Raw genomic sequence first — 23,939 nt, forward strand, 5'->3', positions numbered from 1 at the left:
CTGAACGGCGAGATTATCCGGCTTCCGCGAGACTCCTGGGCACGTGAGTCTCGGGTCAGGCGGCGATCAATCCAACTGGCGGAGTAATGGCCATCCACGACGCCGGATGATGATGACTCGAGACAATGAAGCGCGAGAAGGACCGGACGTTCGACAGGAAGCGAAAGGGGGACGAGAAGGAGAGTATAGACCTCGGTCGAGACTCGCGATGGGAGAAAATGCCGACGGAGTTTTGGTTCCTCCGAGGTCATGTGACTCTATATATACATGGCAGACTAGAGTTGCTATGAGAGAAACAGTCCATGATAGCATGGTTGAATGGCAGTACTCATAATAGAGACATATATAGGGAGGTAGAAGTGGGTAAGTGCTTGTTGTATATGAGTCGCTCAACTCGCTCAGCTATTATCATACGAGGAATATTTCCGGGTAGGATTTGGCACATAAGTCGTTTCGATTTGAGATGATTAGATATAGGAAAAGACCCACACCATTGTCAGTGATGATACATATTCCCCACAGTTTTTACTGATACCGGGACCACACTAACAGGCTCGACCTAAATCTGGATAAATAGAACTGTTTGAGCACGAATTTCGCCCACTGCAATATTCAGCTTTGTCCATTGTTGTTCTGACCCCAAGAAATATTAGGCAGTATGTTGAACGCATGAAGGCTCATCCGCCGGTAGTTCGGATACAGGGGTTCCTTGAGTTTCCGCTGCCATACCTACCTTGTATGCATACCTAACAGGGCTGCCGAGTCTCTTGATTTCCTCTGAAGGATCCTGGGTTATTGGTCTAGAATCAGCCGATGGCTCTCTTTGCCTTCTTCCCCTGAGACACCAGTATGCCGCAGCTACTATCAGGCCGCAGCCAGCCACAGCTCCCGCAACCGGCCCAGCAATCCACGCTTTTGAGGAATGTATCTCTGGAGTTTGGCTAGGTGAAGGGGCAGCGGTTGTTGTGAAGGCAGCGGCTGTTGTAGAGGTCAAGGCAGTGGAAGTGGCGACAGCAGTCTTATTCTGGGTCTGCGTTGTAGTCACCGGTGATAGAAGCTTCTCAACACCCGCCGTAATTGATAAGTGGTGGTAAGTGATTTCTCCAGGTCCCAAGATTGTAGTACGCATTGTCTCCATGGACATAATGGTTGTAGGGTCAGAATACCAGGAGCTCATATAGGTCTCGCAGGATGCTCTTTGGGTTGAAGAAAAGATCCTGCAGGCCCTTGAATCGATACTAATGGTATACTTCTGGGGGTCTTGTTCGGTGCCGCTTGAGCTGTGTATGTATGTTGAAGGACCTATGGTTATCGTACGGGGGATTCTGTCGGCCTCCAAGTCGCATCTAGCCGGCGGGCTCTCGATACAGTTCATCACGATGGTAGTCTGGCCCTCCACGGTATTCACATCCACGATGCTCCCGGCAAGGGACCCGAAGATTTCGTCGTAAATTATCCCACTCCCCTCAAAAACTTGTACCTGTGCATCTGTGGCTGTTGTGACCACCGTTTTCATCGTTGTGGACGTGTACCATGTGTCTGACATTGCCAGTATAGGAACGGCGACTATGAGGACGGCGAATGCTAGAAACATGGCTGCCTTCACGTTCAGACAATAGCTTGCATACAGTTAGGTGTTTGAAGAGAGCCAGAATATGCAACTCGTAAACGGCAGATGCTCATAGATCGCACAAGCGTGGTGCAGCTCCTATGAAAACCCCCTGGACCAGAAACGAGGCGCCCGTCAAGGAATAGATGTCTGATTGTGTGCTATTTATGCCAATGTGTAAATGAATGGAATGAGTCAAAGAGAAAGAGGGGAAGAGACAAACTGTGAGGAGGCGACGGGGGCTGATGGACGAGGTTTCACGAACTGCCCCTGATGGTGCTTCTACCGCTAGATTCCCCACTTGAAGTTCATCTTTGTCACCTTGACTACCTGACGAGAGCTCATGATGCGCAATGATAGCTTAAAACCTGCATTGATTGCAGGATTTCGTAGAGTGAAAGACCCATCGTTCGCATCGATCTACTCGGCCAGGACAGGAATGGACGGTAAATGGCTGGCCCCTGTTGCAGTAAGCTGAGCTCGTATGAACCAAGTCTGGTGGGCCAGACTGTAGTAGTTATGTTATTCAGAGACATTAGAAGAATAGTAGGGTTCAAATGTTGCTAGTTCAGACCTTTCGGGACCAAGGCCAGGCTGTTGAACGTATGCGAAGACGAGAAGGGGAGAGGAGCGGGATCGGGATGTCACCCGCTAACTAGTCGAACTCCGTTGTTACCCTCACACCTCACCCTTTTCACCGAACAGCATGTATCTTGCAAACACACCAGGCTTCTTTACTAGAAGCCTCCATTCTAGAGCTCATTCTTGCCGAGCTTATCGCCAGATGCCAGTGTCTACATCGAACGACTTACCCCTGGTGTCACTGACTGGATCGTTCGATTTTCATGATGGCACCTTGTCTCACGCGAGTCGGGTCGATAGGAGTCTGTGTCACACTTCTCACAGTCTGCCTCGAGAAGCATCCGTAATGTGTCTATGCGGAGATTCACCGGAGGGTCACCATCCGGACGACTAATGAAACGATTGAAGTCCGCGAGCCGATACCCATCCTATAAAAGCAAGTCTCAGATAACCGAATCCGATAACAAGAGAGGCCTTTACAGAGTTAAAAAGATGAATCCAACTGAGCAATAGAATCTGCCGATGGCTTCGCTTGCTCAGTACAATTCATCGTTTGCTTGGGGCGCTCTTCAATTGGAATAAGAGTCTGCCTAGTGAAGTGAGGTCAATTCCTATATCCTGAGAGCTATACGAACCTTTTCGCTAACCATACGGTGGCTTTCATCACTTTAGAATGCTAATATATGAGTTCCAACTCTAGACTAGATCCGATCCTTTCGCATACAGAAGGTATCAGCCCGGCCGAACTTTGAAAGCCGTCAACCGCCTTCGCCTGCAACCGGAAAGTGACAAACTGCGAATTAGCCCCCTCTAATCGATCAATATTGTATCACACGCAAGCAAGTATTGGTTGTGGTCGGCCCCATGATACATGGCCGCTGTATTCATCGGGTTGAGGGCTATGAATGGGCGCCTAGGATACAAGGAGAGGCGGAGATATATGCTGGACTCTGGGCTATGCAAAAGGTTGTCGCATGCTGGTCACCACCGAAACAGATCTGGCTAGACAAATGCATAGCCCTGGCATTCACTCAAGAAGTTGACAACAATCAGACTTTCATTCAGTTGAAATATCCAACTGACTCAGTTACTGTATCACAAGGAGCTTTATATGCCGGAGTTGGGGCCAGTGCTTCTATGCCAGGTAATCCGCTAACAAATGACTCCTATTTCCGACAACCGATGATTGATATGACTCTAATATGCTTGATCTAGCTTGATATCATACCGTGTGCTGGCCCAGTCAAACCAAGCTGTAACCTATAGCCTACTTTGATATTACCGCTTCAATCAAAACCAACCTTCTCCTGATTCTTCTAGCCACATATACAAAGTATTCCCACTGTATAATTTACACGCTATGTATCCCAAAACAGCTCGCTACTTGCTGCTCCTATCAAAAGGCCATAAAACAAATCCCTATCAAGCTCCAATATCAACCTCCACGCCGCATCCCACCAAATATCACCAATAGCGAGCAGGTATATACATCTCAAACAGCACGTTACACAAAATACCCCCTCATCACAATATAAATCCCACTCGTCTCGTCTAGCAAGAGCGCATTGAGACTGATCACTCATCACCATGACACAAAACCACAAGCCCCTATATTCCAACAACCACAATAGCACAACAGAAGCCACAAGCCAAGCTACAACTCACACGCCGGTCTACAAAGCTGAAACCGTACTGTTAGAGAGATAGCAATGCCCAACGTTTTACATCAGTGCAGTCTATCAGTATAAACATTTTGTTCCATTTACCAGACCTCTGCGTAGGCTCTGGACCATTGCCTCTAATTACCACCACCAGCACTATCATTGACGTAGCAAACCCGCCACAGGCAAACCAGCACACGGCATACGGTATACCAACCAATGAAAGCAGAACACAAGTTATCGATAGCCTCGTTTCTCGTTTATTTCTTTTTATTCATCTTGATGTCCACCGCCATGTCCATGGCTACACTAGTAGGGTGCAATGATGGCTGAGACATCAGTCCTTACTATTGAATTGATTCGTATATGTCTTGGATGTTAAGGTATGGCTGTATCTGGGGTATCGTGTATACATACTCGCTTTGGAGATTGTCCGTCGATAGATCGAATTCGTAACTGAGGTACGCGTTTGTTTCAGATACTGAAGTCAGGTGGCTAGGATAATGGTAGTATGGTAGTTGGTTTCTGAGACAGATTGCGTCTTTGAAAAAGGAATAGTGGGCCTAGACTATAGTTCAGCTCGTAAGAGGCTTGGTTGTGTTCTAGCTGGGTATCTATGCGTTTTACTGATGAAACTATACTCTAGTTGAAGAGAGAGTGGACTGTATTGATGAACAAGAGAAAGTATCACGGTTGATAAAATATAGTGAAGTAAGTACTTTCACCTTACTACTACTAGTAGACCACGCAAGTACACTACTTCCTTCGATCAGTACTAACATACTACACATATACATAGACACCAGTAAATACCATCCAGCAAAGCCATCATACTCTTATACATCTACACAAGTAGTGCTAGTATAGACCATTCACACCTCCCCAGCTACACCACCAGGAAAAGAAATCCGACGCAACAAACGCAGAAGCTCGAAACTCTACTTCACCCATAGATCCCTCCCTCCGTCCCTCCCTTTCATCCAATCTATACACTACTAATGGCGCAGCGCAGCGCACTGCACCGCACCTTACATCCCCTCCCGCTTTCATCTCCCACCCTCAAACCCAGTATTACCAGTGACACAAAACACAAACACAAACCACCGCTCGTGTTGATACTCACACAACATGACCCATGTCCTAAAGGAGAAATCCCCCGATGATGTATCATTTATCCACTAATCCATCCATCCATTCATCCATCCATCCATCTCATTGAATCCGAATCCTTAAGATGGTACAGCATATTCCTTCCAGCAAGGGTATCCTATCCTATCCTTCCTTTCATTTCCCATCCTAGTCTATCTAATATCCATACGACAATCAAGCAAGGTACCCAACCCCATACATAGACAATAGTCCAGAACTCTACATCAATTAGCCTGTGGCAAAGCGAGCACGAGCGCGGCCTAGTACAGCACAGCGCAGTGCCGTACTCAGCCACATTCCTCATGCCTACCTGCCCAACATAGCAAAGCAGTACGTATACGTATGTCATCAGCCATCATGCCATGCCATGCCGACCCAGCCTCATATGTCTGTGCGGTAGAGACAAAAAGGGAAATGAGGGAAAGGGAAAGGGAAGAATGTCGACAAAGATCTCCTTCCTCCAAACTTTACTTGCCATGTGATTGACACAGCCATCAGACATACACATACAGATACAGATACACACGTTTCTTACATTCTACATTCTTGAGGGGGGAAATGGCAGATTCGTGGAAACTATGTATTTATGGTTACTACTTAGGTTAGGTTGATGGGAGGTATGTACATTCCTCGGGGAAGGGTCCCCGGCATCCTTTTCATCGGGGTGGCATGTAGTGTATTTTCGATTTACTTGGTACTAAGATTCGGTAGGTAGTTTAGTAGATAATGATATTACTAGTCTGGGTGGTGGGTGCTGGGAAAGTAAGATGGATACGGAATATGGATAGTTAGGGTATACGTAAGTTAGGACCGACTGAACATATAGTTAGTTAGCTAGTGTCAAGTTAAAGAATGGAAAGTGAAAGAAGAACCTTGCGTTTGCGTTTATTTTTCTGTCCTTTACCCATGGGGAAGGGAAGGGAAGAAAGAAAACGGCTCTACCGTGTCTCATCGCAATGTACTCCGTAGGTACGTAGGGTGATACGTACATAGTATGTAGGACGTGCATAGTACCAGACGATGCGATCTGATCTCATCTGCTGTGTATGTCTCTGAGGGTTATGTGTGGGTGGATGATGATGATGGATCGATCGGGGTTGGGTATCCACACAGGCAACGCAACCAGATCTACCCATCTATACCTAATCTACCTTGGCAGGTTAAGGCAAGGGTTGAAAGGCTCTTTGCAGTGTAGATCTAACCGAACCTATTACTACTATACCAAGTGAACCAACTGTCACTTCTTGATTCGTCAGCGTATATCTTGACCACCCAGTAACAATCCCAATTCCCCCAGGGTAAAGCAAAGTAAATGTAAGAGTCGAAGTTAGTAGATGATATGTCCGATCTCATTCCATCTTCCCTTCCCACCCCACACACACACGCACCCATTCTGTCTCTGTCTCGGGTCTGAAGAAACCGCCACCCTCAGAAAAAAAAAAAAAAAAAAAAAAAAAAAAGGAAAAGTAGAAAATGAAAATAATCCCGATCATATCCCGGCTGGGGTTTACTTACCGACTTTACCCCTTGCATTGCTTTTTCCTTTTCATGAGCCACGCTATCTGGTATCTTCACAGCGATAGTAAGAAAAACAAAATAATAAACCTGATAATATGTAGGCATTGACCTCGCTTAGCTGGGAATCTTGCATGCCATATGCATATAGTCTACCGTCTGTCTGTCGAACCTGCACCCAACCTGATTACCGAAGAAAGCCGTGAAACCTGAACCTTCATTAGTTGCCGCTTTCTATAGCCGGCTGTGTACTAGCCGAAGAATGTCCGTGCATTTGGTATAGTATACATATGTAGCCAAAATTTGTGGAAGGAATTGTCTGTGTGTTGCCTTGCCATCGCGGAATTCTCATTTGGAATAACAAATAATAAATTGACCATATTTGCGTCGAAAAGTGGTCCCGGGATATGTTGGTTTCTTTCTTTCCTGGAATTATTGGTTAGTACTAGTAAGTAGCTAGCTAGCTATCCAACCCACATACATGATACTAATCGGCACATATCCACCAGGACCAAGGAAGGCAGGTAAGTAAGTAAGTAGATAGTACTACTGAGTAAGTAGGGATTCTGCACTATTGAGAAAACAAGTCATTAGCCACAGGCAACTGACTAAGTATCTCCTAGACGAAACTTGGAATTCTGCACCATACTGTACCAGGCAGGAGTCTTCAGCCTCTCTCATTTTTCTCCCCCCCGAAACCCGGGCCCGAGATACTCGGCAGTCAGTCCAGATAGTATCTGCAGGATGCATTTTCGAGATGAGTGTGAGTATGTCAGAAGACTCAAAAAGAAAGAGAGAAGGATTTCTTCAGCTGAGCCTCCTCCTCCTTTCCCTCTTCTTTGGCCATCATCATCTGCAAATGCGAGCGAGCGGGGCAAGAAGAGTGTTGGCACTTGGCGGGAGATTGGTAGTGATGTATACTAGGAGTAAGTTAGTTTAGTCACTTCGTTGTCTGAATAACTGGATAACTAGTAGTTAGTTGGTTATCTTGTAAGTAGTAATGCGAGTAAGTAATCAGGAGAGCCGCGGGCACTCAGATAACTACTCACTACGACTACTTACTGTACGGTGTAATACATATAGTACCTGCCTAGTTGGGAAATTGGTCTGTTGAGCATTGCTTAAGTGCCCGTTTCAAAGCTTAAAGAATTAAAACTCCTCAGTGTTTAGTGGTTAAGAAAGTAAGTAGTAGTAGAGTTAACTTTCATCTAGATACTGTAAGTGACTTATTTGTTTTTCTAGCAAAGATGACGATGACATTGATATCTGATCTTCTGATAGAGCGATAGATAGATAGATAACCCGACAAGAAGGGTGTGTAACTAACAAAACATGCATACTGTATGTAATTGAGGAACAAAATACGGTGTGAAGACCACCTCACTCATCAGCATCATCATCATCATCATCATCGATGAAATCACAAGATCCAAATTCCTTGCCCCGCGCACCCGACAAAATTAATAATCATAATAATAGTAACTAACCAAGTAACTAACTGCTTGCAACTAGTTACTTTGTAATTAGCCAGCCGGCCTTCCGCACTCCGTCGTAAAGTAGTGCTATTGCTAGATACAAGAGTGAAACAAATCTCCAAACATACCATGTCGATCTACATTTAGCAGCGCCCGAACTAGTCCGTAAGCAGAGACGCAAAGAACCAGTGGCTCAGACGCTAAATTAGGAGATGAGAAAATTGCGGACTTACGGTAGAAAACTAGCTACGTTGTCTAGTTAGTAGTTATTCACCTAATAATACATTCTACTAATATAGTTATTAATCAAAGAATAAAATAAAAAAAAAAAGGTCGCGATGACGATGATGATGTTGCCGCTCGCTGCCGCTGCCGCGTCTAAGGGAAAAAGGAATGAAGAAAAAAAGCCGCCCCCTTATCGAACGAAACGAAGAAGTTCGGATATTCTGGAACTAGTGGCGTTGCGCTAGGAATTTGATCCCTAGGTTTTTTTCTTTTCTCACTTAGCCTACTGTTTACTGCATGGATGCTGCTGCTGCTGCTATTTTCATACTGTCTACTTACACTTACTTACTAGTCAGCGTGAATCCACTGGGGCAAAGAAAGAAGAAAAAATCAAGTAGTACTGCTTTGTAACAAGATGTAGCGTAGGACAAAGTGAGTACCTACGCAAGCGTCAACGTCTTGTCCGGTGCTGTGGTATGATATCGTTGTGCATGGCAAGTGTAGATGTGATTGGGTGGTAAATGGACACATGGACAAGGCAGCGGAGTATACGCCATGGGTACATATACATAATAAGGACATCTTGGTACTACACAAAAGTAGGGTAGAACAAGAAAGTAAGTATGTACATGGACAGGGTGTCTATCTGGGTAAGTAGTACAAAACCCCCCATTCTACTTACTTAAGATAGGTACGTACGGGAGTGGGACTAAGTCGAAGTGTGTATACCTTGTCTATAATAGTAAAGAATATACACCTCGGAAATAAGAACAAGGAAGGTAATAACTAGAAAACTTGAAGCACACTAAACTGAAAGTTAACTAAACCACATGCCTGGCTGCCTAGATAGTAGTCTACTAGCTTAGTGTCCCGAGCAAAACCCCTCAAACTAACTTAGTAGTAAGACAGGGACTTGAAATCGGACCGGCCGGCCGTCAATTAACGAACCGGCCCCAGCAAGAATGGCAACCCGTCAGCGAGGTTGGCGCGCCAAGCATGACCTCAATGCCCAGGGGGAAAGGGGGGGAGAGGAGGAAGAGCTGAAATGAGGGATAGGCGAGGTGAGGTAACTTGGCTCCGAACTCAACTACTACTAATCATCTTTCTTACTAACGTAGGTAGGTAGATAGGGTCTAGGAAGGAAGGAAATTCCTCAAAATCGTCATAGGACGGAGACTGACTGACGGATTGGATGGAAGAAAGGCCTGATGTCTTGAAGCTGTCGCAGAAATTTCCGCAAAAGTAATAAAAAAAATCTTAAGACACGCGCCGATGGCCCCGAGCCACGTTTTTTCTGGCATGGTGGTGGTGGTGGTGCTGCTGCTAGGCTGAGTGGTGGTCGGGATCTGGATCCCTGGCTAGACTGTGGGGGAATTCGCAGGTGGCTAGCTATATTACTGATTACTATAACCGGGCTAGTGACTATTAGGGATGGGTGTACCTGGTCTAGTTGCATAGTCTGAGGGGAGTGGAAAAGGCGGGATGAAGGGGGGGAAGACTACATCATGGTAATATCCATGAACAAGGCTGGCGATGTAATTACTTACTACTAGTATCGGTATCAAGTGGTGGTCGCGGTGTAAAGAGAGAAAAGAATTGGATCGAAGTACTTGGCACTTGCGCTGAAAAGAGTAAGTAGTGTGAGTAGATGAGGATGGTCCACTTTATTCTCCTCTCCTCCACTCATCGACCCAAAAGCGTGGCTGACAAGGCGTTGAGCAATGCAGTTTTAGTTAAGAATCAACGTGTGGGCTGCCATGGAATGAGCCGGCAAGAGAACCAGCAAGTCATGTTGAGAGCATGAAGGGGAGGGAAATTATTCGAAATGGAAGGTCTACTGGAAGATTAGAATTACATAAAAAAGAAAAAAAAAGGAAGGAGAAAGGGAAAAGGCTGAAAGAAAAAGAAAATAAATTTTGACAAGCAAGGGGGAGTGGCTTGGTGCCTAGAAAGAGATCTAGAAGCTTGCTCAAAGCATCTAGGGACGAAAAGACTGTGCGACCGTCTAGATAGATACTGCCTTCATCGGAATGGGGTGCATGCAGACGGGCAAAAGCAATAACACCGCTACCATAGAATGACGACCCAAGCTGAAGGCGATATTGGTTGCGGTGTGAGAAGTGGCATGAATAGGTCAAAGAGCAAGCGACTAAGAGCAGAACTAGTCCTGCTGAATACTGGGTCCTTTCTTCCATGTGCGCGCGGCTGGGGTCCCTTCATACTAGTAGTAGTACTCCGTTAGTAGGGGGTGGGAACATTTTTTGGAAAATTAATCGACGATTTGTGATGTGCCTAAAGGATAGCGCTAAATTCGTAGGGGTATCGTTGACTAGAAAGATACCATCGATGGGGATCAACACTGCATTCACTCGAAGCCACTAATCTCCATGGCTTCTTGGTTAGCAGCGACAAGCGGATGGGCCACCAGGACTTCTCACTGGACATCCGGACAACCTCAGTCAGACTACGCCGGAGTTGGTCAAGCCAGGTTACCCCTAGCCATTTTGCGGTCAATTGTGAGGATGAGCCACATGGTTTGGAAAAATGGTCGACATGCTAAATTAAAATTAATCTAACATCTACCGAGGGGGGGCACTGCATGGATTGATGCCAAGGAATAGCATGATTGTTGGATTATTGCCGAGCTCTGAACAGACCAATTTGATACTAGTAAATTCATGGATGGGATGATGACTACGTAGTTTTAAAATTACCACGGAGTTATTTAGGGGAACATGGCAGGGTCGGACCCGAGATGATGAGGAGAAGAAGGGAGATGGCGAGGAATGGCGGGCGATGGAGACTCTCAAGAAGATGGCCATGGCTGATCGACATCCATGATCCATCAGCCGTAACTCAAAAGCCCCCATTCCAGGTTGGTGCCCACAGACAATGGGCTTTTCCAATCAAGACAGCCTGAGCGTGTGTTACCATCCTCATCTGGGTGTGCATCAAGCAAGCCTGAGCTCCTGATTAACCCTTTCCCTGAGGTTGTGAAACAGAGGACACACTTCTGACACCAGCAGGTGCCCTAGTCTAGCGTCGCCCTCATCCTGCAGGGCCAACTAAGACGGCAGGACGGCCAGAAAGAAAAGTGATGAGAAGAGAAAATAAAATAGCAAAAAAAGAAAACCACGACAGGTCACGTCGCCAACCCTATGACCAGTCATTCCTCATCCCTCTAATAGGTATGCTGATGATATTATTCCGGCTGATCCTCAAAGAGCAGTGCACAGTCAAGGGATGGGGTGTGGGGGTTCGGGTCTACTGTACCTGCTACTTACTGTGTCATGTATTATTATGCTGCTGTATCCTCGCCTTTTGGTTGCCTCGTCTCTGGGGCACGGATGGTGTCCTGGTCCTGATCCTCCCATCCCTGATTCTATTGCTGGGATCAATGTCCCGGTGGATGAGGTCGAGTCAGTCCACTACAGCCTACAGGATCGATCGCATGACGAAGCGCGTTGCATTGTGTGTGTGTGTGTGTATGTGTGTGTATGTGCGCGCGCCAGTCCCGCTGTGCCAAAGAAGGCATCCCCCGATCGGAATGGCTGGTAGGGGTCAAGAGCTAAGGAAGACTAGTGAGCGGTTGATGGCTTTGCCAAAGCGTACCGCCCAGTCAGTATCCCGGTAGACAGTATCCCGTGGGATCTCCATCCTGCGTTTATTACCTAAAGCTGTGCCGGAGATAGCGGCTAACTACTACGTAGTAGTGTTGTCGACCTTCAGGAATGAATAAATGCCCCCAGCTAGTCTAGTGTATTAGTGCAGCATCGTCAAAGGGTGACTGACAGAACTGGTTTTTCTCCGCATCGAACCATCCACGCAGAAACGAATGGTTTGGGTCGTGACCCGTTTTAATGGGTGGAGGGTGGATGATCGTAGGAAAGACGTAAGTAAACAGCGCGGACAAGCGCTATCCGGAACTATTGCCATCAGTGGATCCCTCGTTGGATTTAGGTCCCATGTCCTGGGAGCGCCCGACCGATCGCCGTAATTGGAGATTCGCTAGAGCCTAGAGGAAGTCATTCCGAAACTGATTATCATGGACCCCATTCTTATTCGCCAGACCAGCAGAAAAGGGCCTCTGGTTATCATTTCCCACTCTTGCTGGGGCGTCTCCAGACTCACTATCCCGGAGGTGGAAGGCAGCTAAGTCCAAACCTCGTAAACCCGATGAATGCCCTTCCCCCGATTTTCGGATGATTGCCAAGCCAGCGTGCTAGATGGAGTAGTGTGGCCTAGCAGTAAAAGTAGCAAGTCGGGTGGGTACCAGGCCATGTGTGCAACTAGTAGTTCGTTGATGTACGACGTAGGTACAGGCACCTGGAGAGAAGGGGAAGAAGGAGACTGGGGGAGGAAATATGTAGGTGTTCCCAGTATCCAGGTTGAGGGGATCGCAAGGAATCAATGGGTCGAAGTATGTATCTACCTACCTGAATAGTTTAACCCGCAAAGATGGGGCATATGTTGATTACAACACCTACCTACGCTCTGGAAAACGATCCCGTCACGATAGAACTCGACTGCATGATGATGATGTTGAGCCACCTGACATGTTTTTGTTTGGGAAGATTTGAAGCCATCCTCAGGCTCTGTAGCCCCCCGTAGTACTGGAAAATCACTCCCTCCCTTTTCCTTCATCCAATGAGAATCCTTTGAATGCGGTCCTTTTCCCCGGCCGATTGGCGCCCTTTTTGGGGATTGCCACCATTGACCAAATCATATTTCTACACGAGCTCGAGGCGTGGCACAGTGCATCCTAGCTTATGCAGGATAACACATCTGGGAACCTATCATCAGATCAGTTCGGCTGCTGGCTATCCATTTCAGACAGACCTCAGGCTTCTGGCAATGCGCACCGTGCGTGGCCAACATGCCGTCGCCGCCGCCGCCGCCCGGGAGGGACGGGCAAAAGTGGGCGCTTGGTTCCCTTTTTTTCCTCGTCTTTTGCATATGTATAACTACGTAGTAACTAGTCAGTAGTAGGAGGGAGGGGACAGGGACGCCCCGTAGTAGTGGCGCATGCGGAAATGAATGAAGATGGAATTGCGGTCACTCATGCACCAAGTGCGTTGGGGGATTGTTGAAATGTTGGCACACGGGATGCCCTATCTCTTCTGACTACTGACTACGGACTACTTCCTGTATAATCCGGTGCAGGGGCAATACGGAGGGACACATAGCAGGAACTCCCCTCCCATTACTCGAATAGGCCACCTGCGTTAAGCGTGCAGAGGGGGGAAAAAGGCACCGTATCCTGTGCCCTGCATGGGATTCCGAATCCTGATTCCCGGATGGGAAATGCCACTGACATCTCTCCATGTTTTCTTCACACGCATGAAAGAGATTTAGAAACTGGCTGAGTTTAGGTTAGATAGTTATTGAATTTGTTTGATAATGAACTACAGTAGATATGATTTCTACTGTATACTTATCCCCCATTTTCAAATCTTTATTTTCTTTTTTTTTTGTCACTGACTGACATCCCTTCCGTCATGGCGTTAAATGGTACTTGGATCAGCCAGAAAACCCCCATGTAAATAGATTAGTAGTGCGCCAGTGTGGTCTTCTCTCTACGGAGTACTCTCATTACTTACTGCACTCCATCCAGTCTGTGGTTTGGAACGGGAACCACACCTTCATTTAATTACAATGATCTACTATACAGTACCGGCTAGTACTAGTTGATACTAGTGGTGGGGGTTTGGTAACAGCGACCGAACTCGTGTCTGCTGCTTTTTTACTTACGTCGCCCCCCCGTTCTGGCCTGTTTGGTTCGACATTCTTGGGGAGGGGGGGCGATGATCGCCTGTTAGATCCAGACGACCCTGTCATTGTGCGGCATTTCTTCTTCTGTCAAGGATAGCGCCACCTGCCGCGTCCACTGTTTCTGTTGACGCTTCCCTTTTGGTTGCTAGTCTACAGTTCCAAATCTCTCCTTCTCTCTCCCTCCTCTCTCTCATCTCTCTCGGGGGATTTGAAGCACCTGATAACTGTAATATGTATGATGGAGGAATAATTACTAAGTACATCGTACATACTCATTGGTAACATTAGTTGACTGGGTCGATAGTCATTCCCCGTTTGGTACCACTTTTGATACCATCTACTAGTTACTACTATTATTTGCTAGGACGATCCGCTCAGACAACAACCTACGAGATACTAGTAATCTAGCAGCATTTCCCCAATCTCCTCCTTTTTCTCTCCTCCGACAACCCGCCTGTCTTGAACCCCATTTCTTCCAATCACCATTCACATGGTGCCTGCCCGCGTTACCTAAACGGGGAAAACCCAACTTCCCGGACCGGAGCAAGACCTTCCACCGACCGACCTAACTAACTAACTAACCTAACTAACTAGCTGAGCTAGCCATGACCCAAACCACACTCTCTGGTCGCGTTCATTTCCTGGCCCAAGTCTACGGTACACCGTCCGTGGCGCTACTGGATGCATCTGGAGCCGGGCAAATCAACTTAGCGCGCTGTCTCTTTGGTTTTTATTTGTGCGAATCCCCTCTGTTGGCTCCTCTCTTTGGTCTCGCTCTCGCTCCATTTAGCCACACATAGCGGACATGCAACAAGGGCCACATTATCTACTATACTAGTACTAGTCCTCAAGAACGTGGGGACTTTCAGGATTGTGGAATACGGAGAACTAGGGAGTCCAGTGACTCAGATTCGGTGGGGAAAAAAGTAGGCACTGCCAGCCCAGAAAAATGGCACGGACACTGACTGGATCCTGGGACCGGACCCAGACCGGTCGGGTCGGTTTCGTTCCTCCCACTCGCCTTGGATACGAAGCAGTACGTCCACGTAGGTAGGAGAGAGAGAGAGAAACATGCCTGCTTAGTATGTCGAATCATCTGCCACGCAATCAATGCCATTCTCCTTTGCCTGTTAGGATGCAATTATTACTATTACCTACTTATGAATATCTTTCCAAGACATGATCGCTTGAATACCCAGTGACTAACGAACTCGATATTAAAGATGTGTCATTCTATGGGGTTTAATTAACTACTATCCGCTCTCACACCAGTCTACCTTTTCTTTTTCTTCGCTCTCTCTAACCGAACCCGTCCCGGGGCGCTGGTTCGGAATACGAGGCTTCGTTACCCATCAGTAAGGGATGATGGCAACTAACTGGAAGCTGTAGGTATGGATTCGAGCTATATGCCTCCTAGTTCCATGCTGGGGCACCTTGGATTGGACACTACTGTAGAGTTAGCTGATGAATGCGCAGGATCCTAGACTGCCAACATAGCATAGCATATAGCTTGAGAGCCTGTCTGGAGTGCAGCAAGTGAACCTTTCATTCTTCTCTAGGGTTGCCTCCTGCTTTGGGTCGCTGATCATCAACTTGGCTGAACAGGACCTTCATCGGAGTTACCTGGATCAAGTAGACTTTTGTTACCAGTCACCGTGTCGTAGTAGTAGTACATGAGGTGCATCCTCACTTGACCATCGGCCCATGTATGCACCAGGCACCCAAGAGTTTGATCTTTCCCCCGGTGGCTCTTGCAGCTGCATGCAATACTATATGTATGGGTCCTCTCTCGGTAACCATTTGAGTTTCTGGGTATAGTAAGGGCTTCCTCGTCACAACCAAAATCCTGTCAGGCAGGCAGGCAGGCACGGCTTGTATGAAGCCAAGTCTGTCGCAGCTTCCTAGTAGCTCCTGTTACGGGATGGATTGACCATGCAAACGGAGGTCACTTCTCCAAGATCCCTCTTTACTCTCGTTCCTCATCTCTCAACATGCAAATTGATCATCCACCATCATGCGATATCCACTAACACACATAGTGCCTGAGGCTCGAGAGCAACCCAGCTTAGAGTTTCCTGGCACTGGGTCTGTCATTGTTGGCCCACCGCCCCCGGAGGAATAAATGTCAGCAAGCCAGCAAGCAAGTCACCACCACCACCGGCCTGTCAACGAGGGTTACCTGACGATCAAAATCCAATTCGTGCCGGGTAATCGAGGAATAGTGCGATCTTCCACTGTGGTAGAGCCTATTGTAAGACTAGTCTTGATGGATGCTTTTTTTTTTATTCCCCTCCCCCCGGTCTTCCAGGGTGGAATTGAGTTTCGACAAGCACCCACCGGTGCGATCGTCTACTGCTCACCCACTTTGTCGGGACCTTACTATCGGACCAGTCCCTTACCACCCGGTCTGGAAGGACGATCTCCTACCAGAATTGCACCTGCTGTTGACCAAAGATGAGCCGCAAAACCATGCTAGTAACGGGGAAAAAAGGCCCAAGAGTCGTGCTCGCGCGTCTGTCGGCGCTTCCGTGGGTGGACTCGCCGGGCAACAAGAAGATAGCTCAGATTCACAGCCCCAGCAGTAGCAGCAGCAGCAGTCGCCTATGGCTTTTGGATCTGCTGGGGATCTCCCGCGAAAGTTTTGGCGACGGTCCAATATAAGCTCTAGGAACGGTGCCCCCCTGAATCCTGACAAAGTTACCGACAATTCCAGTCGATTCAACTCTAAACATTTTAGAGTTGGGCAGGGCTTTATTGGTTTTCTCCTAGCGACCTAGTCCGGCCCCTACTGCTGCTTTGGCCTGAGGGCTCTTAAGATGATCGCCGTCGTGTGGGACGCTTTCTTCCCTATTGTTCCGCTCTGATTTTTTCTTTTTGTTTTTTTATTTTTTCTGATTAAAATTATTATTATTATTATTATTATTATTATCGTTATTATTTGCCCACCCCCTTCCCTGCACCCAGTCTCCACGCCCTTCGTATTCGAGCGTGCGTGGCATAGGCACGGTATATGTCATGGAGGACCAGGACCATTTGGGGCTTTGGGGGGAGGGGTGGCTTTTGTTTAGGAAGGGAAAGCTCCGCTTCTGCCTTCTTTCATCCCGATCGAGCATCCCCGGGGGATCCCTGCTGGCACATTGGAGCAAAGACATTCTGCACGGATCCCGACGGAGCCTGACTGGAACCGTCGACCGGTCCAGTGGAAGACCTCGAATCTAGACATCGACGCTGCCTTGCTGACAGGCACGTTAAGTCTTTTCTTTCCTTTTTATTTTGATTTAATTATATTTTTGATTTGTTTATCATTATTTTTTTTTTACTATTATTTCTTTCCTCCTACCAGAAAGTCGATCAACTGGGCACATGAACGTCAGCGGTCAGTCGGAACCGTGGAGCAGGGTTACTGAGCAGACGGCCATCTCCTTGGACTCCGGCCGCAGTGGCGGGAGCGACGGACGAGCCGACGAGATGTGAGCGAAGCAGGCAGACTGGTACAGAGGAAAGTTGACGCGGCGCACAGTCCTCCTCTTGGGCATCTGGTCGTCATGCGGTTCCGTCTACTCGTCACAGGCCACCACGGGTTGCGCTGTCCTCTACTGGTTATGAATGTTCTATGGAAGCTGACGAAACCAGTGGTCTTTGGTCTTATTGTTGAGAGGGTTCTATTGGGTTGGAAATAGGTCACCGGTGCGGCCGGGATGGATCGTTGACGACTAAAGTGCGGGTATGATGATGGGCGGTGATGATGACAACCGAGGTCATCGATCATTTTCCCTCACGACTATCCATGTGTGTGCGCCATGTTCCTCTTTCTCTCGGCTCTTCCATTCTCCCCTTTTCTTTGTGTCTGCCCTCCCATCATCCGGTAAGTGCTTGGTATGAGCATGATATTGAATGACCCCATTCTAAGGATTTTATTGTGAGTGTGCGTTGTGGTGTAGGCTGGATATAATGACTACGAAGGCTTAGATGATCAGAGCCCGAGGGAAGTGTCGGAAGAGGATAAGAGAGGGGAGGGGAGCTACTGTGAAAAGGCGCGCGCATATGGGCCGCAGAGCTCGGACCGCGTTTGCCAGATTGGGAGGGTCACGAAATCCAGCCGGAGGAGGCCCAAAGAGAGAGAAAGAGAGAGAGAGAGAGACAGAGACAGAAAGATGGGGGATGGAGCAGTTGCCGGGTCGAGAGCATACCCGATTCGATGTGTAGCAATTGGATGGGATGCAAGTTGCTGGGGCGTCCCAAAATCTTCTCCAGACCCTCTTCTCACTCTCTGGGACCAATCCGAACGGGTGCCGCCTTGACGCCATGCAATAATCACCCGTCCTCTCACAACCCCCGAGATCTGAGCCCTGGGAAGAGGAGGCGGCCGTTTGATTGAGTTGTCCTTTTTTGTCTTTTTGGTTTTACTTTCTTGCCCCTTCCTCCTTCCGTGAGCTAAGTTAGGTATGTTACTGGGATGATGGTGGTCGTACGGGTTTCAGGAACCTGATGTTTGATTTGGATGGGCTATGACGATAGATCGGGTAGTATTGGAGAGAGGGACGAAGTATGTATGGGTGTGTATGTAAGTAGTAGTTATGTAAGTAAGTGTGGTGGTTTGCTGGCTGGGCTTACTAAAGATCGCCCACTAGGGAAATATTAGGTAAGTTAACTAGCTACTTACTTAGTTAAATGGCAGCTGCTCGATGACGATGTGAGAATGGGTGATGATTTAATAGTGCAGCGAGAGGGAAACAAGACCATGGAGGAGAGGAACAAGAGGAAGAGAAACTGACTAACCCCGTATTGTTACTGAATTGACGGATGGGGAATAGGGCCGTCCACTACTCCGTATACCATTTTCATCTTTCATTTTTCATTTTTTAGTTTTCTTTCTTTCTTGTTGTTGTCAGACTATTTGAGTGTGTTATACTATATAGTGATTGTAGTATACCATGTTGAATATTACTTGATTCTTAAGAACACTCCCATTTACATATCTTACTACTTAGATACTGAGCAAAAGAGCTGGTCGATCGACTCTGCCCGAAAAAGGCAAAAAGTGGATTCTTTTTTAGATTTCTGGGCCTCCCCGATCCATGACTGACCGGTGCACATCAAATCAAATCAACTTACAACTTACTCTCTTTTCGTCAGGGGGCGGAGCCGTGGTTGAAGTGACCGCTTTTGCCCCACCCCTGCAGCCAACCCCTCAATCAGTTCCAGTTCAGTTCTTTTCAGTTGAATGGAGTTGTGGGAGTGTATCATGGGATTGATTTCATGGTTCTACCTTTCATATGATCAGGAGGAATCAAAAAGAAGGGATGAGAAACATAACATAGCAAAACATGATTGGGGGGTTTTCATATGACGTTTTTGCCAATTGGCTGTTATGTAGACCTCTACTAGTAGTAACAGAAAAAGAATGCGGAGAATGGCAGACGACCCGATAAGATTCCTCAACCATCGACCATCATGGAGAAATCAAGCAATCAATCAATCGGTCAGCTAGTCGGTTAGTCAATCAATCGCTTGCAACATTCCTGAGTGAGTCCCCTCTCCCCTTCCACCCTCCATCCCTCTCTCTCCTCTCTCCGCTATAGGATGATGACCCGGTGGATATCTTGACAACAACACTTCATAGCGCTCCGCCCCCCTCCCTCCTTTAGTTATCGAGGCGGTGGGATGGCATGGGATGGTCATCCCGACCGTGCACGGTAGTCATTGAGCCGCCAGGAATACACGCTCGGATGTAGTTAGTTGGTTAGTTAGTTAGTTAGTAGTAGCACTGATCCCTCATGGGGCGTCTGTCCTCCCGTCGAATTATTTCCCGCCTCCTGTGTTTCTTTCCCACTTCCCCCTCCCAAAAAGAGGTGTAGGTAATAGTAAGTACGTAGTAGGTCCAGGCGGCTCACGCCTAACTTGACACAGCCTCCCCCCCCCTCGTTGAATCCTTCCTCTCCCAACCGAAAATCCCTCCCGCACTAAGTAGATATATGATGGCATTAATATCCCTCGTTAATCGTGGTCTCCTCTCCCTCTCGTTCCTTCTCATGGGCTTATGGCGGGGGTGATAGTCGTGGAAACATGTCTGGTTATTGGTGAACTACTACTTTCTTTACTAGCTAGTGGGTAGTGACTCCATACGATCTACTGTGATAAATCCAGGATTCGAGAGTAGTCGGAAGGATATACCAGCCAGGATGGCTTTTGTTATGTCCATAGCTAGCTTGCTGTTCGTTTCCCCCTACGCGGCTCGCGCACGCTCGTTCGATTTACCCCGGCTTTGGCTGACATGCCTCCCCCTTCTACTACTCCTTCTAGCTAGTTTGGCTAGCTAACTTAGTTACCTACTTTACCTACCTGCCTACCTACCTAACATCGTACTTAAAATCACACTGGCGCATACTTAATTAGCCCGTATCCTTTCTCTCTATATCTATGGTCTATATCTGATCATCCCTCCCTCCCTTCTCTCTCCCCTTTCCCACATCCCCCTCCCAAGACTGACTTGCACTGCGCGTGTCCTTTACCCGAGTCTATCCGTCATTCCCATCTCCAATCCCAAACCCCCTCATCCGATAATAACCCGATAATTTCCAATCCCATGCCCCGTTTATCCATCCTTCAGGTACCTGCGATTCACCACACCGTCCTGGGGCGTCCGTCTCATCTTGGATTTCGTCTCGAATTGGCGGTCCCTTAGCGATCCCCCCGATCCACTCTCCCGTCCCCTCATTAACCTCCTTCCACCCACCCCTCTTTCATCAATTTTGACTTTCACTTGTTCTACCTAAATCTTAAAATCTTCCCCCCCTACTCTTCTCGTCTTGAATCTCGGATTGTTACATGACTTGTTCCCCACTACTGACTGTTTTCCCTGCATTGGCGTCTTTTGGAGGATCTTATCTTGGTCATCCTTACATTTCCCAAAGTTTACGAGTCTATCTGGAAGGGAAAGCAAGTGAAAGAGCCGCAAGTTAAACCGACGTTGACAACAACAGCAGCAGCAGCAGAAGCAGCAGACACAGTGGGATAAGAAAGAAGACGCAGTCCAAGTTGAGTTGATTGTGTGTGTGCAACAAGGCCGATAAAGTCAACGTCACTCCGCTGCCACGGCTAAGGTTGGGACCTACTTTTAGTAGTTACCAGCAACCCAAAACCAAACCAACCCCAGCAAAGTGAAACGGGGTACCTGCTTCTCATCATCCCCGCCAGCGTGGATTCACACTTTCTTCAGTACTACTACTCCTGGTAAGTCAGTTGCTCTCTTGTGTCTGTCGCTCCTTGGGAAGTATGTACCAGGATTGGATCAATACCACAATACCACACACACATACCCTGTGCCAACACATACATTCTCCTACCATGACTGTCCAGTGTTATGCCTATTTGTTGTTCTTTGCTGCGAGATTGATCTGTAGACATCCATGACTACCGAATGTGGTGTGGTGGTGGATGTTTGGATTATCTCAATTTCCCCCCTGTTCCTCCTTCGATCCTAGTTCCTCCCCAAAGCCTATCTTGTGTCATACTCTTTTCTTATGCTTAACTAAAACTACCATTTGACTGGATCTGCAATTTGCATCGACTGGATTCCCCAGTGGATCTGTTGATATTCGTTCTGTATTTTATTTACCTCTTCGTGTTTTGTTCTTTACCTTCTATCTTTGTTTCTATTTCTATACTTCTTATTATTTTCGTTATTATTTTTTTTTTGCCCCATACCCACACTAGTCCATTCTTGCCGTCTGTCGTTCGATGTTGCCTCCCAAAGGAGTGTGAAGCAGGAGAGATGGGTGTGTGTGGTGTGGTGCGCATCTTTTGGCGAAAAGGAATGAAAGATGGAGCCCGCCGATGGCCTCTGCCTCATGGCCGGAGAGATCCACCGGCGGCGGTGCTTCTGGCGGGCTTGTCCTGCTCCTTGGGATCACTAGTTGCACCCACACCCCATCCGTCCTTCCCAATTTCTGCCTCCTCCCTCTCCCTCTCTGGCACTGCTCGGGCCTACCAGTCTGGGTCGCCCCGCCTGCAGCCCGGTCGCTCTTCATGACGGAGGATGTTTTTTTTTCCTTCGCTGAACATGTCCTTCCCTCCGTCTGCCTGGCCGTTTGGCGTTCCCTGCAACCCGCACCATGCCCGGCTCTGGTCTAGTTGGACTGGCCATGGTAATTTTCCCTTCCCTTCCCTGGTTTTCCTGATCACCAGGAAGGGGGAGGGGGGGATGAGGGCCGCCTCTTTTCTTTTCCTTATTTTCTTACCTACCTTCCCTGTTGGTTTTTTTGCTTCAAAAAAGGAAAAGAAAAAGTTAGATAATTATTCCTATGTTTAATTGTCTCTTCGTGTTATTTTCGATGATTTTTTTATCTCTATTTTTTCTCTCCCCGGACAACTCTTTCCCTTCCCTATCTTTTGGAAGGGAAAGGTGTGAGAGTGAGAGGAAAGGGTAAAAAAACACGATGCTTCTTACAATACCATACATGGGTACCCTGCCAATGTTCTGGGAATTGGGATGATTTTTTGGCGTTATTTTTTTCGATTTTTTATTTTTTTTTGGCACTGCTGCTCTTCCCCCATACAACTATTCCATAATTTCCATTGGGATGGGATTGCATTCCTTTTTTTTTATTTTATTTTTTTTTCGCTCTTATTTTATTTTTCCTAATTTTTTAATTTTCGTTCCCTTTTCCTCTTTTTTTCCTTTCTTATTTTTTAATTTTCCCTCTTCACTTTTTCGATTTTTTTTTCTCTCTTCCCTTTTTTTTTTTTTTTTTTTGTTTCCTAATTTATTATATACCTGATTTTCCCTTTTCTGATTTATTTCTATCTGCCTCTTTCCCCGTCTCGTTCCACGGATGTTTAAGGTCAACTATTGTCCCCTCTTGTCTTCCGAGTCCACCACACTCCTTCCCTTCAAGCATCCCCATTCACTTTGAAACATTCCTGGTCTCTACTTGCCTTTGGAAATTCATCGCACTTCGTTTCTCGCATGGCCCGGGTGGCTTTACGTGAAGCTCCAAAGTGGATAAATCGGCTTACATACCTGCTCCGAAACAGGCACCGAACAGCTCATACGGCGTAAGCTGAGCTGGTCTCCCTCTCTTTCCCTCATCACTATCGCTTCTCGCGCAGTGGATTGTTGCCCATACCAACAATTCCCGAAACTCCGCATCGTCTTGCGCAGCAGCATCAGCAACAGCCTTTTGGGTTGAAGAGAAACTCCCGCGCCCAGGGTATTTAAACTCCCTGTCAAAACGGGTTTCTCCTTGCAAGCAGAAAGCTTGGGAATTCCCGCAGCTGGTTTGGTTGGAGACTCAACCTACCTCGATCCGATCGCTATCCGTGGAACCGGAGCTCCAGTCGACCCAGCTGCACTAGGGCCAGACGCTGCTCTCCAGATCCAACCCTTTCCCTGTGCGAGGATTTGGGAAAAAGGACGGGCCCGTGCTCGCTGTCGATCCGGCTCGCCCAAGTCTGGTAGTAGCCCTTAAACTCAGAAGGAGGGGGGCGCTTTAAACTCGCGCCATCGGCCCTCTTCTACGGTTCAACCATCACCGTCAGCTCTCTCGACTTGTCATTCTCTCACCTTCGCACCAGAGGTTCCCACTCCTCGTCTTCCCCCCAAAGGTTATTTGCCTCCCCCTCCCTGCTTTTCTGGAGTCCCCCGATTCACTCCCTTTTCCCCCCTCCCTCCCCCCATCCCATTCATTTTTTAGCTCGGGACATCGTCCTAGCTTTTTCTGCAACGGCCGATAACAAAGAAAAGAAATTCTGACAGCCTGTCAGGCGGGATTGTTCTGATCCTATTCACTGCTATTCTTCCTCTGCTTGGTGTCGAAACGCCAGTGTCACCCTGGCCAATCCGTCTAGCCGAGTTACTGGGAAACCTTGATCAAGGGTGGTGTTAACCTTGATTGATTTTACCTCTTTGCCCCCCTTTCAACTAGGTTCGAACCTACAAACAAACGCAAA

The 23,939-nt window shown here is 47.5% G+C and overlaps 2 protein-coding genes across 2 annotated transcripts; one reads left to right on the top strand and one right to left on the bottom strand.

Moving 5' to 3' along the window:
• Positions 1-649: 649 nt before the first annotated feature.
• On the bottom strand, positions 650-1,594 carry AtWU_01996 (uncharacterized protein; the record flags this gene model as incomplete). The annotated part of the gene is made up of 1 exon (XM_035497110.1): positions 650-1,594. The coding sequence occupies one exon, from the start codon at positions 1,592-1,594 to the stop codon at positions 650-652; it is 945 nt and encodes a 314-aa protein (XP_035353003.1).
• Positions 1,595-17,351: 15,757 nt separating this feature from the next.
• AtWU_01997 (uncharacterized protein) lies at positions 17,352-17,668 on the top strand (the record flags this gene model as incomplete). The annotated part of the gene is made up of 2 exons (XM_035497111.1): positions 17,352-17,458; positions 17,509-17,668. The coding sequence occupies 2 exons, from the start codon at positions 17,352-17,354 to the stop codon at positions 17,666-17,668; spliced, it is 267 nt and encodes an 88-aa protein (XP_035353004.1).
• Positions 17,669-23,939: the final 6,271 nt, after the last annotated feature.

This window comes from Aspergillus tubingensis (genome assembly GCF_013340325.1).
Source record: "Aspergillus tubingensis WU-2223L DNA, scaffold_3, whole genome shotgun sequence".
NCBI classification, from domain to species: domain Eukaryota; kingdom Fungi; phylum Ascomycota; class Eurotiomycetes; order Eurotiales; family Aspergillaceae; genus Aspergillus; species Aspergillus tubingensis.